This window comes from Macaca nemestrina, chromosome 1 (genome assembly GCF_043159975.1).
Source record: "Macaca nemestrina isolate mMacNem1 chromosome 1, mMacNem.hap1, whole genome shotgun sequence".
In the NCBI taxonomy this organism is placed as follows: Eukaryota; Metazoa; Chordata; class Mammalia; order Primates; family Cercopithecidae; genus Macaca; species Macaca nemestrina.
In genome coordinates, this window is record NC_092125.1 from 101,034,738 (window position 1) to 101,053,695 (window position 18,958).

An 18,958-nucleotide genomic window follows, 5' to 3' on the forward strand; every position below is an offset into this window, starting at 1 on the left:
GCTGAGACTCCCTCAGATTTGACAGGAATCACCAAAGATATGCCACATTTTTCTCATCTCATAGAGATTCATACATTCTTTAGAGATTATCTAAGTCAAAAAAGTGTGATCAGAGTCATCATCATAATCCCATCCTAAACTTTCCAGAGTAACCTTGAGCATTTATAAATTAATCACGATTTTAAGACATAAACACCTTAATTACTTTATTAAAATAAATTTGGACAGATACACTGAGATATGCTGGGGCAAGAAGAACCTCAAAGGTTATAATCACACTTTTTATCCATTTATTTGTTTTGCTCATTGTCCTATAGGAAGCTGGGATACTATTTCACAAACTTTTGGCACTAGAAGTAATTGGTATGCACATTTTAAGTTACGCTAATGTTTATCTTATAAAGTAACAATATCAACAGCATCCTCTTTTCAGCTATAATCTGTGTTGATAAAAATACTTTTGCAAGTTTGAGTTAATTTTGATTTTAGTAAACATATTGAAATTACAATTTATTTATTAATTCCTATTTCCTTAATGCTTGCAAATTTAGGGTTAAAAAGAACTTTATAATAGATGGAAAGTAGCTTTCACCAGGATCTAAGATGAAAAGCATAACCCAAAATAATAGTAGTTGAAATAATAGTGTTCCTCCTGTATTCATTCTGATGATCTTCCATCAATAAATCCAGGCTCTCCTAAAGAAGCATGAGGCCTTTCTATTGGATCTCAATTCATTTGGAGACAGTATGAAAGCTCTACAGAATCAGGCAGAAGCCTGCCAGGTAAGACTAACTCAGTGATGACAGAAATCACACTTCCCACCACAGAGAAAAAGAAATTGTCTTTATTGCTGATTTTTTACTTTCTACAACCCAAAAACAATGACAAAGAAAACATTAAGTTCTATGACTCTGGTATGCAGGAACTGCAGCATCTACAATTTAGTCCAAAGGAGACTTCATCCAAAAGAACTTTTTGATAAATGGTATCATGTCTTCACTGATGTAATTTTGGATTTCCTCTTTCCTTCCTTTTATATTTCTACCCTCTTTCTTTCTTACTTTCTTCATTTATATCTCTCCTTCTTATCTTTCTTCTTTATTCCCTTCTTTTGTTTCTTAATTTTTAATGCCAAAGCATATTAAATGTCTACTCTATGCAAGTATGAATAAAAAATCCTGATTTGCAGGAAAATTGCAGCCTATTAGGAGACCAGACATTTGACAGTAAGTGCATATAACAGATGTATGAACAGCACAAAAAGTCTCAAAGAAAGGACTCTTGTGTTCTCTTGAAATAACAGTACTGGAAAATAGGAAAATTTTCATAGCTGAGGGACACCACCTGATCTGAATTATTAAGGAAAAACAGATGGGTGGTTTACTGTGCAGAGAAAGAGGATAAGAGTTTTTCTAGTCAATAAACCATGACAGCAAATGCACTGAGGCACAAAACAATCAAGTTTTGTGGAAAATGCAGTTGGTTAAGAATGTGAGAATGGAAGATGCAATTGGTTGAGAATATGAAATGGCTCAGGTACAAGGTAAAATGGGGTGTCATGAAGATTCATTGAACTGGAATCAAATTAATGTTGTAACAATGTCTCCTGTAGGCAGTGGTAGAAAAGAAGAGACACACTTCTTACCTTCAAGGAATTCTTTCTAATGAGCGGTTGTTAATCCACATATTCAGAATAAACAAAAGATATAGACTCAGTCTGTCAAATCAGTGAATATTTACAGACCTCCTATGCTGTGCCTTCACCAGGCTCTGCACAGTGTGTGTGTAAACAAGAACAGATGGATTTATACATTGTGTGGTATGAGGAAACACGTTACCTAAAGGAGATGAAATCAGAGGGCTCTCTCGGCGGAGGTGCATATTCAACTCCAACTTGAGGAAGGAGTGGGTCATTCCTTAGGAAGAGAGTTTATGTTTTGCTTGATTTCTCAGAGATATGAAATTGGCAGAAAGTAAAAATCAGGGAAAATTCTACCTTAGAATGCATACTGCTTACTAAACAGAGACACAAGATATTTTTAATGATCTCAGTTAATGTTCTCAATTTTTAAAGTTCTGTGGCCTTTCCTGTGCTATTGATCACTCATCTCTCAAACAGAAGATCCAGAGCTCTTGACATAGTAACTTAAAGGCCAGAAGGAATGGGAAGAATTGTCAGTGGAGGTACAGGGAAAGGTGTACCTCCTTTCCCTGTAGGGGAAAGACAGATAACGGGTCTTTCACTTTCTCAAATAATTTTCTGAAATGTTCATATGTATAATCCTTTTGGACCTTCTTAAGGGAGTACACTTCTTAAAATGTATTCCTCCCATTTTAAGAACTGATGGCTTAGAGCATTTAATATGTTTCTGACAAATCATGTATTTGCTTCCTTGCTTTGGGTTTATAGTTCCCAACCTGTCTGTCCCCTGATAAGTGTCAGAAAGGAACAGTCTGAAGACCACATACTTTAATCTCTGCAGCCATGTAAGAGGTTCCAGCCAGAGGCTCTTTTCTCCTGGGAAGCCTAAAGGACTGCTCACCCCTGGTAGGCTGTACAGGGAGATATTTGCAGTGCGTGACTGACACCTGCTTCCTGTTTTTGTTCAGCAACAACAGGCTGCACCAGTGGAGGGAGCTGCTGGAGAACAAAGGGTCATGGCTTTATATGACTTCCAGGCCCGCAGCCCCCGAGAGGTCACCATGAAGAAAGGTGATGTCTTAACGCTGCTCAGTTCCATCAATAAGGTGACTTTTCCTTCTAATGTTTCCATCAAAAAGTGGCTCTTTCAGAACCATCTCTCCCAATCTTGCCAGATATTCACATTTTTACCATCCAACGTTTATTTTATTATTTTATTTCTTGAATAACTATAACTGATTAAGTAGTATTTTTTCCTGTAGATATTTTGCAGGATCCTACACAGTTCTTTTGGAATTAAAATCCCAGTGTGACAGTTAAAATCATAAAGAGTTGAAGTTATATAATCAGCCCAAAGATATAGAAAGTATGAGTGAAAATTCTGTAATATATTTAAAGGGCTAAGCTGTCCCATTCTTTTTTCCTCTTTGCTTGTTCCTCTTCTGTGCCAGTATTTCTAGTGATAAAATAACAATGTCGGGTTAGATGGAGCCTACTGAAAGATGAGTCTTTTGTCAACTTGATTTTCTTTGGATCTTGTGCCTAGGAGAACAATGATAAAATACTGGTTGAGATTTTTAAATATATTTTTCATAAAAACTGAAGTAATTTTTTAATCCTCTGATACCTAATTAATCTACAAAAATTCTGAAGAAGAAAAGAAAATAGTTTGGGCTATAGTTATTCCAAAGACAAGTAAATTTTTGGAGTGGCAGGTGTTTCCTTATCAAATAACGCGTGCTACTCCCTTTTTTCTTTGTCTAGGCCTCTTCATTATTTTTTGACAAAATTAACCTCAGAGTTTTGGCAGATGTAGCAACAGTTCAAAAATAAAAAAATAAAATAACACTCAGGAATATGAATGTCAGAGCAATTCACATTTTTCAGACCTCTGCAAGAAGAATAGGAGAGAAGAAACTTTTGTGCAATATCCCCCTACACAGACGCTCCACTGCCAAGAAGTCCAGCTAGAACCTGGATCCATGTGTTTTTTGTAAATTCCTGATGAACAAAGTGCCCCATCATTAAAAGAGCCGTCCTGGGTGTTTGAAAATCTCTCCCAAGTTAAGGGTCTAACGTTATGTATCAAATTACTTGATTTCAGGGGCTTGTCTATGCAATTCTTCCTTTCATTTCTTGGTCATATATGAAAATTATGTGCTACCCATTAGACATGGTTAGCTTATCTTTGCCATTAACCTGTGCCTGGGCCAAGAGAATTAGTATTGAAGTCTCTCCCATTTGTTGCTTTTCCAAGAATTAATGAAGCAGTGGGGATCTGTTCTCCCTTCAGGACTGGTGGAAGGTGGAAGCTGATGATCATCAGGGCTTTGTCCCAGCTGTCTATGTCAAAAGACTGGCCCATGATGAGTTCCCGATGCTCCCACAGCGGCGACGAGAAGAGCCAGGCAACATCGCCCAGTGCCAGGAGCAAATTGAGAACCAGTAAGTTCTGGAGCCTGGAGAACTGAACAGTACTTGGCCAGACATTTTTGGCCGCAGACATTTCTTCTCATGACCCTGCATCTGTTAGATTTGAGATGCCACAGAAAATTTGAAGATTTTAAGAATCGAAAGTAAACCTAGAATCCTTTAAATGTTTCAGTTTCTTTTTGAGGAAAGGCAACCCCAGAATCATTCTATCAATTTCCTGAGGTCAGACACTTCACAGAGCTCTTCTGATTCCCTGTCCCACATTGTTTCAAGGTTGTTAAAGTCTCCTGACATCTACATGAACTTCGTTTACTACGCCAGGTTTTTCATATCCAGTTGTCAGTTACCATGTAAAAATGTCACTTTTATGAAACGGGGAAGGAATGCTGCCAGTCATACTCTTGGGTCACTGGCATTTTTACTATTTTTAAATGCAATACTATGTGTTTATCTTTTTGCCCCCAAGGCTGTTTTCCTTCTATCTTTATTTCCTCCTCTCTTCTACTGTTCTTTTGCTTTTGATTTATTTTCTCTTTCATTTTTGTTCCTTTTTTCTCTCTGTTTGTCACTCAGCCTCTACTCTTCGGTATTTTCTCTTTGTTTTATTCCACTTTTCCCACTTCTCCATCCAGATACCGCTCCCTCTTGGATCGGGCAGAAGAACGCAGACGTCGTCTATTGCAACGTTACAATGAATTTTTATTGGCCTATGAGGCAGGAGACATGCTGGAATGGATTCAAGAGAAAAAGGCAGAAAACACTGGGGTGGAACTAGATGATGTTTGGGAGCTGCAGAAAAAGTTTGATGAGTTCCAAAAGGTGAGAAACAGGAACCTTCTCCAGACACCGTTTTGAAGGTTGCCATCATTTCCTTTTATCCCACAGCTTATCCTACATGATCTTTTAATTTATTTCACACTTGTTATGTATTCTCCCCAAAGCTGTTGGCAGCTCTGTGGCTCAGATCTCCCTCTAGGTATTGTAGTTGTTAATAATTGGAAGGGAAATGCAGAGAAAACTAGTTACCCTAACTGCAGCCTTCAGTGCCTGCCACTCTAAAATCCTCCCTGGCGTGCTGGTCTTCCTGAATTCTTCACAACTTGCCCTATACTATACTTTGTTTCCAATGCCCAGGTTGGGATAAGGTATTGTTGTACCATGTGTAAAGTTTAATTGTGGGGCAGAGTTTGGGGTGGAAAAAGGAAGAACCTGACCTGACAAACAATTTCTAATTTTTTGCCTACCTAAAACCTTTTCAGCATTCTTTCTTCCATTAGATATTTTTCCATTATCTTAACTAGCAGTGAGTGTACATTCCTTCTTTTCTTTTTCTTTTGATATCTTCCACATGGGATTTAACACATACACACACACACACACACATACACACACACGGGGGGGAGAGAGAGAGAGAGCGCGCACACTCCCTAGAGTTGTTTCTTACAAATATCTCATAATGCAGGCAGATAGTGACTCAGTTAAAGAAATTCTATAAAGCTGGAGTTTGTACTGGTAGAAAAGGATGTTACACAGCTTGGGTATCAATCCCTCTAATGGTATAACTTAACCCAGGGGAGATTTAAAGAAATCTAGAAAAATGGCTATGCTTCATACTGCAGATAAATAATAGTTCTCTTGACAAGTTTTGGATAGCCACTAGGTGTCAAGATCTTTAAGGATACTCTTCTCAGTGGCGGATTGGAGAAGAGGAGCTTGGTGTGTATTACAGGTGATGTCAGCAATGTTTTGCTGTTTAGCCAAGTAGGGGCAGAGATGGACAGGTAAGTATGGTAGATTCTTGATGAGGGGATTTATACTGCTTTGGATGAATTTTCTCATTCAGGATTTGAAGACCAATGAGCCTCGGCTAAGGGATATCAACAAGGTAGCTGATGATCTGCTATTTGAAGGACTTCTAACACCAGAAGGAGCTCAAATCCGGCAGGTAACTAAGGCTCCCTCCATTCCTCCTCACTACCAGGTTGGGCTTTGGGAGTCCTCATTTCACTTCAACATGGAACTTTATATTCTGCAGATCCACTAGATCATGCAGAAAGTAACAGCTGTATGGCATTGGCTATAGGAAAGGTCAAAGACAATAGCCTCCAAAATCCCTGTATTTTTGTTGTCTAAATTAACTTAATTAAAGCAAGCTCATTTGTTAACATATATTGAGTGTCCTCCATGCCCTCACGTTTGTCATTTCATGGATGGAGTGGGAAAGGAGGCAAAAGTATTGGTAGCAGAAATTAAGATGTAGCTTTAAGAGGCAGTATTAGGAGGTTTAGGTAATATTACACTAGACATTAGTTAAATTAGATTTACATCATAGCTCTATTCTTGTCTGACTCTGTCTTCAGACAAGTCTCTTCATTTCTAAAAACCTCAGTTTCTATATCTGAAAAGTAAACATTGGATAGCACAATATCCAAATTATGATATCCAAACCTCCTTTTAATCTTCTGTACCAGGCTATATCAAATTAAACATAAAGTTTTTTCCTTACATGTCCACCCAATAATATAATTGAATTTGAATTGCAATTTTAGAATATGTACATTGGAACTGACCTAAAATTCTTAAATTACAACACATATTCACCTCCCTTTCACTGTCACACACACAAGAGATACTCAATTACATGAATGCAAAGAAAATGCAGATAAAGAAGCTATGATAGTGGGAAGAGGTTGATTAAGAAAATTTACTGGAAGACACAGGTTCTGATCAATGTGCTGAAGAAGGAGAATATAGGTCAGTAGAGATAGAGGAGAGGCCATTCTTGACCTGATTCAAATCTGGATCTGTGATTCCATAAAAGATCTAATGAACATTAATAAATGTTCAGTTAGTTCTCTGGATTGCCATAAGTCAGTGGGGATGAGTTTTCTGCCTGTTTTTATAGTGGTTGTTATGGGATATGAGGGAGAAGAAATACAAAGGGGAGCAATGTACTTACCCCCTATAGAAAGTAGGGCTTTAAGAGGCTACCTGATTTATTCAATTCAGGATACAGAATTATTTGTCTTAGAGAAATGTGATCACTTCTAACTACCAAAGTAACACTTTCCGCTCATTTTTTTTTGGAGTTTATTGTGTCGTCTTTGTAACAGTAAGCACTGATTACTACTCCAGAGTTGATGGTTTCACCCTCTAACATCAGCTTCAGAAGAAATCAGTTTCTCTGAGGCACTGGCAAAAATGAGACCCAAGCTCAAGCTGTCCAAGAAAGGAGCAAAGCTATGCAATTTCTGAAGAAAATAACATAAGAACAATTATGATTTAAATCTTGTCTTGTCTTCAGACACCACTGAGCCATGTGAGTTAGTTCTCCATCTCAAGTCTGATGTTTTTGCCTCTTTTAGGAATTGAATGCCCGCTGGGGTTCCTTGCAGAGGCTTGCAGATGAACAGCGGCAGCTGCTGGGCAGTGCCCATGCTGTTGAGGTGTTTCACAGGTAAGAATTTTAACTCTAAAAAGCAGTGCTGCTTTACAACCCACTCACAAAACTTCTAAGTCTATTACTATGGTGGAACCATAGATAGTAATATAATCTTTCTTCCTGAGATGGAGACAATGTGCCAATAGAAAATTAGGCTTTTTAGTAGTATAATTCTCACTTCACAGACGGGATGGTCCCAGACAACCCACTTCAATTTTCTAATGCCTAAGCTTGGGCCTTGGAACATAATTAGTAGTCTATATATGTTTCCATGAAAATGAATAAAACTTAGGCTGAGTGCAATGGCTCATAGCTGTAATCCCAGCACTTTGGGTGGCCGAGGCAGGAGGATTGCTTTAGGCTGAGAGTTGTAGACCAACCTGGGCAACAAAGCAAAACATTGTCTCTACAAAAAAATAAAAAATGAAAAATTAGCCCAGTGTGGTGGCACAGGCCTGCAGCCCCAGCTACTTGGGAGGTTGAATTGGGAGGATCACTTGAGCCCAGGAGGCTGAGACTGCAGTGAGCCTTGAACACACCATTGCACTCCAGCCTATTGCAACAGAGTGAGACCCTTGTCTTTAAAATCAAAACAGAAAGAAAGAAACTTGAAGTTGAAACAAGAAGTTTAAGTAATTACATTTCTGAACTGGAAGTCAACAGTAGAGGGCAACAGACATCACATTGACTAACAGCTCATTCAACATTTTTCTTGTTTGATTTTCAAACTAAGAAACACAAAGACACATACAAACAAGTAAACAAACAAACAAAACAGAAACCAAACACCTTCATTGTGTATAAATGTATTTTTGATGATGCAGGGAAGGAAAAACAGACTCAGACAGGTCTGTGTGTTCAGAACGCTTAAGATAGAAAGCTATGAAGTATGATAGCTAAGCATGTGACTGCCGTCAGATGGCCTGGTTCAAGCTTAGGCGCCACCATTCAGCAGTGATATAATCTTGAGAAAATACTTATCCTCTTTAGTCCTCAGTTTTCTGATCTATATAATGGGAATGGTAATAGTAACTATGCTTCTTGGAGTTGTGAAGATTAAACGAGCCTAAGTTTCTAGCACATAAAAAAGAATGATGATAATTGGTGGGGGTTGGGGGTAGGGGATGGGGGGTGTGAGGGTGGTGAGTGATAGTGATGATAACTTTCTTGTGAGCCCCACTAGCCTGCCTCTGGTACATATCCTTACTTTTGAACTCTCTACTCTCTTGTATACCAGAGAAGCAGATGACACAAAGGAGCAGATTGAGAAGAAGTGCCAGGCCCTCAGTGCTGCAGACCCTGGCTCAGATCTATTCAGTGTTCAGGCTCTTCAGCGACAGCATGAGGGCTTTGAAAGGGACCTCGTACCCCTGGGAGATAAGGTGAGACAGGTCCTTCAAAGCTTTTCCAACACTTTCCACTTTATATTTAACCCTATACCAATGCCCTCTTCTTTGGTTCTCTTTTTCGGTCTCTTATTCTTATATTTCTCTTTGTTTCATATTTGTTTTTGTACACTGTCCCTAAGGCAAGACCATGAAAAGGATATGCCCCATGACCATTAACATGGGGAAAAACTTGTTCAACTCCTGCTGTCTGAGTGAGCACCCTATATCCCTTTGTCTCTTTGGTAGGTGACAAGTGACCAGATCTTGTGGCAGCTAGGTGGAGGCCAGTAGCTCAGGAGAAATAGCAAATGTCCATATCCAGGATGATCAGGCCAATGCCTGAGCATGGTGCATGTTTTTCTTAGCAAGGAATTGAATGAGTTGTTAAATTCTGTTTCAACCCAAAAGTGTACTCTGGAGCTTTCCAGATATACTCAGAGGCTTGGCATTATCATGCAGAACAAAAAGAAGCTCCTCGCATGAAGAATCAAGACCCTTGGGTTTCCTAATTGAGGTTGCCACTAACCAGCAGAGTCACTTAACCACTCTTCCCCACAACCCTCTTATTTTTAAAAAGAAGTATGGTAATGCCGATTGTAACTACCTTAGGGAGTTATGTGGACTAAAAGGTTGATATTATTTTATAAAGTATTATGACATACTTATACATCACTGATGTCTATTTCAGGAGCTGAATACTGGGACTTAGGAGTCTCCTTTTGCTAAGATTCAGGTGTGTCTCTAGGCTGATTATCAGAGCTATTGTACCTCCCCAGGTGACCATATTGGGGGAGACAGCGGAGCGTCTCAGTGAGTCCCATCCAGATGCCACTGAGGACCTGCAGAGACAGAAAATGGAGCTGAATGAGGCCTGGGAAGACCTGCAGGGGCGCACAAAGGATCGTAAGGAGAGCCTAAATGAGGCCCAGAAATTCTACCTGTTCCTCAGCAAGGCCAGGTAGAGTGGGGTGGGTAATGTCCATGTCTGGCCTCTAAGTAGACTGTCTAGGAGTGGTCTGGGTACAGATGCTGTTCACTGCTGGGTTTGGAGGGCACCACTGCGTTCAAGTCTTACCTCTTGCAAGGTGTAAAAATTTCAGGTTTGAAACTTAAAGCAATAAAATACAAAGTCTGAAAGAATCTGAAGCCATCTAGGCCAGTTCAGTGAGCTTCTGTAAATGTATACTATATATAAAGTACTATGATGTGGGGTTTTAGAGTTTTGTTCTACTGAGGAGACAGTAGTATTCAGTCTTCTACTGTATTCAGTATTCTGTTGAATACATATAACTATGATAGAACATAATGAAGCCTCAAACACACATTGTAACAAACAGCAGTGAGAATTCAGAGTTGGGTAGAAGAGATGATGCACTGCAGATAATGTAACATTTTATTATATTTTATCAATCAAAATTTTAACAGAAGAGAAAACAAGTCATGTAGACTGAACTGTGCAAACAAAGACATAATCATAAGAAAAGAAGAATAAGAATAAGAACATGTTTGGGTGGTAAGAGAAGTAGCAAGAGATAAACTTAAAACTACTGGAACCAAATTCCAGAGAATTGTGAATATCTTACTGAAGTCTAGACATTATCACAATCCAAAATTCACCTCACAAACATATAGTTTGTGGAACAGTTCCCGCGTTCGACTCCATCACATCAGTTCGCTGGGAGGAGCATTAGAGTTGAGGGTCCAGGAAGCTGTAGCTCTCAATGCAATGCTTTTCAAGAAAAAAGGAGGCAAATTTTGGCAAATGACTGTAGTTCCTCTTGGAAATCCCCTCCTCAGTTCCGCACTGGAAAGCTATAGTTTTTGACACAGTTTAAATACATAGCACTCACACCCATTCCAATGGTGCTTCCTTCCCTTTGTGAAGCTGTACTCCTCAGTATTTCAAAGTAGTGTTCCCAGCCCCTGAGCAACATTAATATCTTATTTTACCCTATGTGACACTTTTGCTTTCAGTTTTGTTTTTTAATTGCTTTTAGTGCCTATGCTCTGTTTTTTGTTTTTGTTTTTGTTTTCCGTTCTTAACCTAAAGTGTGAATTCCTAGAAGGCACAGATATGCCTTTTTCACAATGTTTGGTACTTAGTAAGCATCCAATAAAACTTAGTTGCTTCAATAAATGAATTTACAAAAGAAGAGACCTCTCTTTTCCTAGAGCTAAGGGTTCCCATTGAGCAAACAAGAGTAATGACGTTCTTTATGAGATGCTCAATTTATTCATTATATATGCTTTAAAGTTAATGCATGGTTAAAATTTGCCTTTTAAGAAGATAGACCTTAGTTTTGCTTGTCTAACTTCCTGACTACTAAAAGGGTAGGGAAATACACCTTGTTTTAATCAACAGTGTGGAGGCCTGTGTGTGTATGTGTATGTTGGCCAAAATATGTGCTAGATTCTCTTGAGAATAAAAGTAAGAGGAAAGACATGATTTCTTTGAGACTCTATAATAAGATGTATCTTCAAACCCTAGAAGCCACTTAAAAGGAACAGTAACCAACAGAAGTAATGAAATATATAACAGTCCAGGATTCCAGAGGTCTGGGTTCTACTGAAGAGGTCTGCTTTTAGTTATATCACATGGGCAAATTAATTATCTTTTCTAAGCTGACTTCTTTATCTCCATAATGAAAACAAAAAATTCCCAGAATCTCTGCAGGATTACTGCAAGAATTGATAAATGTAATAAAAGTGAAGAGGCTTTCAAATACAAGGGATTGTTACCATTAAGTGATACAATAAAAACAGCAAACCTAAGATCTGTGAAGCATATAAAGCCAGATAAAAAATGTTATTCTGGAAATGTTTTCTGGAGAATGGAAAGCTGTAGGGCAAACAGCACTGTAGCAAGTTGCAAAGTTTTCTTGTCGATTCCAATGTGTCTATTTATCTAGGGATCTGCAGAATTGGATCAGCAGCATTGGCGGCATGGTATCATCACAGGAGCTGGCCGAAGACTTAACTGGCATAGAGATCTTGCTGGAGAGACATCAGGTATAACTACAAAAGCCATAGCCACTGATCACTTGACCTGAAACCTCTACTAATTTTAAAATTTCCAACGGAGTTGGCCTCACTGATTTCTTCCCCCTTTTGCCCACAGGAGCACCGTGCTGACATGGAGGCAGAGGCTCCCACCTTCCAGGCCTTAGAGGACTTCGGTGCAGAACTTATAGACAGTGAGCACCGTGCTAGCCCTGAAATTGAAAAAAAGCTTCAAGCTGTCAGGCTAGAGAGAGATGATTTGGAGAAGGCTTGGGAACAACGCAAGAAGATCCTAGACCAGTGCCTGGAGTTGCAGGTACAGCAAATTTCCCAATTGTTAAGCAGGTTCAGTAGTCTGTTTCTTCTATGCAATTTTATATGGTCATTACATGCTCAGTTCACTAGACTTTCCACATTATAAACACAAAGGGAGCTCATCTCTTAAATACCTAGCATTGTACTATGCTTTCTATACCGATCATTGTCATATTCTCCGCTCTTTCCTGTTAGAAGAGTCGAACAAGATGGTGATCAGTCCTGAACATGAGGTGGGTTGTTTATCATTTGTTGATTGATTGAGGAATTGATTGTCTGATTTTTGTTAAGATTCTATCCTGTGGAGGCTCGGAGTGCCACAAAGATTAGTAAGATAGTTTCCCATTTCTTAAATAGTGAAATTAGACATATAGACAGATTTTACTAGTGCGGTGAGATGATTATTAATAAAACAAAAAGTTTGAGTGGTTTGAGGCTAAAGAACAAGAAGTGATTAAAGCTTTTGGGGGAAATGAGCGGTTGTGTCACAGGCTACCCTGAAGGATAACATTCCACAGAGTCTTAAGGAAATGATCAGACAGTATTAACAAGGTTTAAGAACTAGGAAACAGCACCCCAGGAATTGGAGGTAGCTTATACATAAACATAAAGTGTATGTTTGGGAAAGAGGAAAAGTTCCAGTACAGCTAAGATGTGTCATATGAGTGTGTCTTGGAAGATGCTAAGTACTCCTTGCAAAACCCTTTGTGTCACGATCATGAAAGGTGTAACATCATTTCCTTCACACTACCTGGACGACACCATACCCCTCTCATTTAATTCCTCATAGATGTTCCAGGGGAACTGTGATCAAGCTGAGAACTGGATGGTGGCACGTGAGAATGCCCTGAGGTCAGATGACAAAGATTCCTTAAACAGTCTGGAGGCCTTGAAGAAGAAACAGGATGATTTGCACAAAGCAATCACTGCCCAGGTAATAATGACTAGTAAAGGAGTTAATATAATAATCCATAGTAGTAATAACAGAAATCCTATACATTTGTCTGGTTTTATAATTTACAAACATTTTGATTTGCATTTTTTTTTTGAAATGGAGTCTCATTCTGTCATCCAGGATGGAGTGCAGTGGTGTGATCTTGGTTGACTGCAACCTCTGCCTCCCGGGTTCAAGTGATTCTCCTGCCTCAGCCTCCTGAATAGCTGGGATTACAGACACCCACCACCATGCCCAGCTAATTTTTGTACTTTTAGCGGAGACAGGGTTTCACCATGTTAGCCAGGCTGGTCTCGAACTCCTGACCTCAAGTGATCTACACACCTCGGCCTCCCAAAGTGCTGAGATTACAAGTGTGAGCCACCATGCCCAGCCCTGATTCCTGTTTGCTTCTTACAGAAAAACTGAGGCAGGCAGGGCAGCCTGACGCTTGACATTGTTTCACCCAAGTCACACGCAGCAAGTGGACTCTTTTACTTTAAATCCAGCATTCTAAACTCTGACTTTTAGGATTGAAAATGACTTTATATAGTATTTCAACGTCTCACTCAATACAGGATCCACCCTCTACAATGGTCATGAGAAGTGTCTGTTCTTTAGGGAACTCAGTACCACACAAGTAGCCCATTATTAGATGTTTCTCCGCCTGTTAAGTTGAAACCCACCTCCCTGTAAGGCATTTATTGTTTGACCCTGAGTATATCTTCTGAATCCACAAAGGATAATACCTTTATTCTTTTCTAGGAGGGAGTCTGGGATTGCATCAAGGGCCTAATCTCCAGGCATCTGGGCTCTTTCCTTTTCCTTTTTAGGAAGGGAAGATCACTGACCTACAACATTTTGCTGAGCGCCTCATTGCTGATGAACACTATGCCAAAGAAGAGATTGCTACTCGGCTCCAACGTGTACTAGACAGGTCAGGCCTGAGTGATTGTTTTATGTACTAAAGGAAAATGTAGCAAACTGACCTCTTTGCTAGCACTGAGATGGAGGAATACTCTGACTTCCTGTCATTTCTAGGTGCCTAAAACTATCTTGACACCTATGCAGACTTTCTGACTTAGATTTATGGAATGAAAGACATGAAAGATACCTTAGAAATTAACTGGCTTTACCACTGCATTTTATATCTGAAAATAATAAGACTGTGTGAGAAGAAAAGAGGCATGTTGGCAAATGGGAAGATTTATGGATATGGCATCAGAGCATGGGAAGGGTGGAGGAGGGCATAGAGTGATTTGGCTCCATCCTCTAGATGGAAGGCTCTCAAAGCACAACTGATTGCTGAGCAGACAAAGCTTGGAGACCAAGCCGACCTAAAACAATTCTACCGTGATCTTGAGGAGCTGGAAGAATGGATCAGTGAGATGCTGCCCACAGCCTGTGATGAATCCTACAAAGACCCCACTAACATTCAGGCAAGTTCAAAATAGGAACCTTGGAAAATTTCACCATTCTGAGCTTTTTGGCTTGATACTTTAACACTTTCTGACTGTTGAGGTTACCATGCCTGCTCTCAGAGACTTCAGAGTCTGATTTGGAGCAGGTTCCTCAGAAGTCACCATCACCTCAGTTGTGATAGAAATATTAGCCCCTCCTTTTAAATATAATTTACCTTATCTTGTCTCCATAAATAAAAATATAATATAATTTCTGTTTGTTTCCCTTCAGAGGAAATACCTGAAGCACCAGGCCTTTGCAAATGAAGTCTATGGTCGAGCTGATCAGGTGGATGCCACCATCAACCTGGGGCGCTCCCTGATTGAGCGTAGCACGTGTGATTGTGATGAAGAGGCCATGAAGGTAAAGCTCAGGATGAGTTTTGGCTACAAAGGCACGTGAGGAGGAATCATTTACTCTTTCAATGTTCCATGAGTAGAGATATAAAATATGTTCTGTGACCATATCACAGAAGAACAATCTTCCCTCTGATTGTTGCACAAAGGAGAAAAGGAGTGATGCCCAGACCTTGTCACTCCCATCATACTCAGTACCTGGAACTCTAAGAAAGCTCTAGGCTTAATTCCAAAGTCTTATCATGCTTGTTTTACATTTTCTATCCCTTCTGCCAATAGTTTTTTGGCGTTTGTGAGTCAATCTCTTTACTCAACACAGGACCCTTTTTTTGAACTTTCTGTTTTGTCCAACAACTCCTATTGTTGTCCCAGATTAAGTATAACTGGTTTGAAATGTATGATATTCAAGTATCAGCAAATTTTGGCTGGTTCCTGCCTTCACAACCTTCCTACATTATTCTCTCAAGTAGTCACAAGGCCCAGGATCCTAAAGATTGTAATGACTCCTCACTGTCCTTGGGTTAGGAGCAACTGGAACAGCTGAAGGAACATTGGGATTATCTGCTTGAGAAAACAACTGACAAAGGGCAGAAGCTCAATGAGGCCAGTCGTCAACAGAGGTTCAACACAAGCATCCGGGACTTTGAGTTCTGGCTCTCAGAGGTAATTGCACCTGGAAACAGTAAAGACAAAAGAGTTTAACACATACTTGTCTGACAAATGAATATCTACATGGGCAATTTCCTTGACTTTTCCTGGGAAAAGTTGGGAGACATAGCTGCTGATCTTATTTTCCTTAAAGGCAGTTTCACCTGGCAGCTTTATTGCTTATTTCTCTATTTCCAGGCAGAGACATTGCTGGCCATGAAAGATCAGGCCAGGGACTTGGCTTCAGCAGGAAACCTACTCAAGAAACATCAGCTATTGGAGACAGAGATGTTGGCTCGAGAGGTAAGTAGTGCTGGCATACCATTCCTCTGGGCAGAATAGAAATATTTCTGGCTTTTCTCCCTCCCATCTTAGGAGACCATTTGAAAACACAGCCTTGCAAAATTGTTCTTAGTGTTCTCAACCAGCAGTCATTTTAACTAGGTAAAATTAATGGGCTGTGAAGCCATTAAAACTGTCACTGATAATCAATTATCACTAAACTATAGACTCTAAGATTCCAGAAAGTGGACCCTAAAAACTATCTTTTTTATCTTTTAGTGATGCATACATATAAGCCAATTATCTTTCAAGCTATATATTTGATCTGGTCTTCGAAAGAAAGTAGAAGTTTATAGAATTACAAACAAAAAATCAAACGGGGGCATGTGAAATGAAGTTGAACTACACATGCACTCTGGAAATCCTGTCAAGGATTCCAGTTGCATCCTAATAGCAACCAAAAATTTGTCCTGAGAGCAGTGATAAAAATGCTGAAAGTTGTTAATTTTATACTAAAGAATTTTATAATTATCAGTTTTACTTGATAATACAGATACGGAAAAGGAAGGAGGTCAAAGGCCTTGGGACTTGGTGATGTTTCCTATGACACCACTAGGGGGCTGGGTTAGAATAGGAGTAGACACAGAAGAGATAGGTGTGTTCAATGGGCAGCTAAGAATGTTGCCCATAGAGTAGCTCTTGCTGAATATTGAATCAATCAATCTGTGGCTGCCAAAGTTGGTACTGTCAAATAAATCAATCTGTGGCTGTCAAAGTCAGTATAAGACAGTCTTGTATGGGAACAAATGATTGCCTGCCAAGATTTTCCTTCTTTTTTTTTTTTTTTTTTTTTTTTTTTTTGGTACCAGTTCAAGCAATTCTCCTGCCTCAGCCTCCCGAGTAGCAGGGATTACAGGCATGCGCCAGCATGCTCAGCTAATTTTTGTAGTTTTAGTAGGGACAGGGTTTCACCATGTTGGCCATGCTAGTCTTGAACTCCTGATCTCTTGATCCACCTGCCTTGGCCTCCCAAAGTGCTAGGATTACAGGCATGAGCCACCGCACACAGCCGATTTTCTTTTTTAGTTGGGGAGAGAAGACAAATACTGAAAACATCAGAAGGAGAAACAGGACACAGGCTAAATATACAGTTTGAGTAATGTAGTAATGCTAACTCTATTGCTCCCACATATGGTCGTTCTCCAACCTGAACATATGCTAACATGTATAACACATAATCAAATTCCATATCTTTAAAAGCTATCCATTTGGCCCAATCTTTGAGCCAGACCAGCTATTGTTAAATTGTGGGATCTGAGTAATGCCTGTACTATACTATTCACTGAGTATCCTGAGACTTTCTAGGATGCGCTCAAGGACCTGAATACATTGGCTGAAGATTTGCTCTCCAGTGGGACTTTCAACGTTGATCAGATTATGGAGAAAAAAGACAGTGTCAACGAGCGTTTCCTGAATGTCCAAGACTTGGCAGCTGCACACCATGAAAAACTGAAAGAGGCCTATGCCTTGTTCCAGTTCTTCCAGGATCTAGATGATGAGGAATCCTGGATAGAGTATGTGCCACCAGCTCAAAATGTGTGGATAATCCAAACAAGTAGATAATCCACCAAACTTGTTCCAATTTATGCTGAAATGAAATGTGTAATTGTTTCTTGAAGATAGTATTACTTCATGTTTGCCTCAGCTTCAAGTTAACATTGGTTTTATTTTTCCCAAATTCCCCTACTGGATGCAAGCCAGAGAAAGACAGGTGTGGAGGAAGTGAGGAGCAGTTAACATACTTGACAGGAACAAAACTAAGAAGCCATCTGCATTTGCTCTGTAGTTCGTAGAATGATGTACAATACTCACAGAGACACCTGGGCATTTACACAGCTGATCAGATCCTTGTCATTCTATATCCAGTATATCTTATATGATGCTGAGTTGGACACCCAAAAGAGAATATTACAAAGTATCTGCCATGATTTCATTACTCATCCTATTTTTGTTGTAAAATATGATGGGAAAATATTAGCAAATCACAATATTTTGCCTACTTCCAATTTAACGTGCCTCATCATGCTTCTCTTCCACAAAGCTGCTAATTCTTATGAGTAATCAATAAATTAGAGGGAAGCACAGTGCATAGGGCAACAAACAACATGTTTTCAAATCATTTTTGGATAAGACCATAAGATAGAATAATCTTGTCCATGTAGTCTTCGACTGTGCTTCATGGTGACGCTCAAACATTTTATACTTGGAAGCAACCCAACTGCCATGACTCCTATGAAATCAGCTCTTTATACCCATTCTAGCTGAATTTATTATTGACATTAATAAATGAAAATAACAAAATCCATGGAGGTCATTTATAACTTTCACATTTTTCTGAAATAGGAAACATTAGTGTATATTCTTGAGCAAACAACAGAGGATACACAGGTGGACAGGCAAAGGGACTAATGGAAAGACTGTTACAGTTGTGCCTATTGGTGGAGATCAATATGTTACTTTAATTTGTATTGGCTAAGTCAGAAGTTTTGCTGCAAGCCTCTTCCACTAATTATATTTTCAGTCATTGGCAACAGGGTATTACAGAATTTACAACCACCCTCACCACCAGTCACACACACTCTTAGAAAGCTATTGCTGTAGGATGACCTTGGATGTCTAGACTCCAAACTTTCTGTTTTCTTCCTTGATTTTAGGGAGAAGTTGTTACGAGTGAGCTCCCAGGACTACGGGAGAGATCTTCAGGGTGTTCAGAACTTGCTGAAGAAGCACAGACGCCTAGAAGGGGAGCTGGTAGCACATGAGCCTGCCATCCAGGTAGGAATAGAATACCAGACCTGAAAATATAGAAATCATCTTATAGCAACCTGTAATAAATCTGTATTTATTACAGATAAATAAGAGGGTGCTATAAAATGTGAAAGTAGGATGTCAAGGTCAGAGAGAATTAGTCAAAGAGTTTACAAATATTCTTTTCTCTTCCACCTTTAGTCTCCTATAAGTAGAAGAGTTCTGAACAAGAACCTATGCTCTTCCCT

At 39.5% G+C, this 18,958-nt stretch overlaps 1 protein-coding gene across 3 annotated transcripts in view; it reads left to right on the top strand.

Annotated features, from left to right (window-relative positions):
* The window catches only part of LOC105498134 (spectrin alpha, erythrocytic 1), an 86,904-nt gene that overhangs the window by 38,586 nt on the left and 29,360 nt on the right, over positions 1 to 18,958 (top strand). For all 3 annotated transcript variants that reach the window (XM_011770005.2, XM_011770004.3, XM_011770006.3), the window contains 18 exons: positions 691 to 783; positions 2,612 to 2,749; positions 3,937 to 4,088; positions 4,709 to 4,895; positions 5,920 to 6,021; positions 7,442 to 7,533; positions 8,756 to 8,900; positions 9,683 to 9,864; positions 11,816 to 11,915; positions 12,025 to 12,222; positions 13,012 to 13,155; positions 13,989 to 14,092; positions 14,432 to 14,594; positions 14,848 to 14,979; positions 15,498 to 15,635; positions 15,819 to 15,923; positions 17,268 to 17,476; positions 18,617 to 18,737. In XM_011770005.2, coding sequence (XP_011768307.2) covers positions 691 to 783; positions 2,612 to 2,749; positions 3,937 to 4,088; positions 4,709 to 4,895; positions 5,920 to 6,021; positions 7,442 to 7,533; positions 8,756 to 8,900; positions 9,683 to 9,864; positions 11,816 to 11,915; positions 12,025 to 12,222; positions 13,012 to 13,155; positions 13,989 to 14,092; positions 14,432 to 14,594; positions 14,848 to 14,979; positions 15,498 to 15,635; positions 15,819 to 15,923; positions 17,268 to 17,476; positions 18,617 to 18,737 — 2,505 coding nt within the window. The remainder of the gene's footprint in view (positions 1 to 690; positions 784 to 2,611; positions 2,750 to 3,936; positions 4,089 to 4,708; positions 4,896 to 5,919; positions 6,022 to 7,441; positions 7,534 to 8,755; positions 8,901 to 9,682; positions 9,865 to 11,815; positions 11,916 to 12,024; positions 12,223 to 13,011; positions 13,156 to 13,988; positions 14,093 to 14,431; positions 14,595 to 14,847; positions 14,980 to 15,497; positions 15,636 to 15,818; positions 15,924 to 17,267; positions 17,477 to 18,616; positions 18,738 to 18,958) is intronic.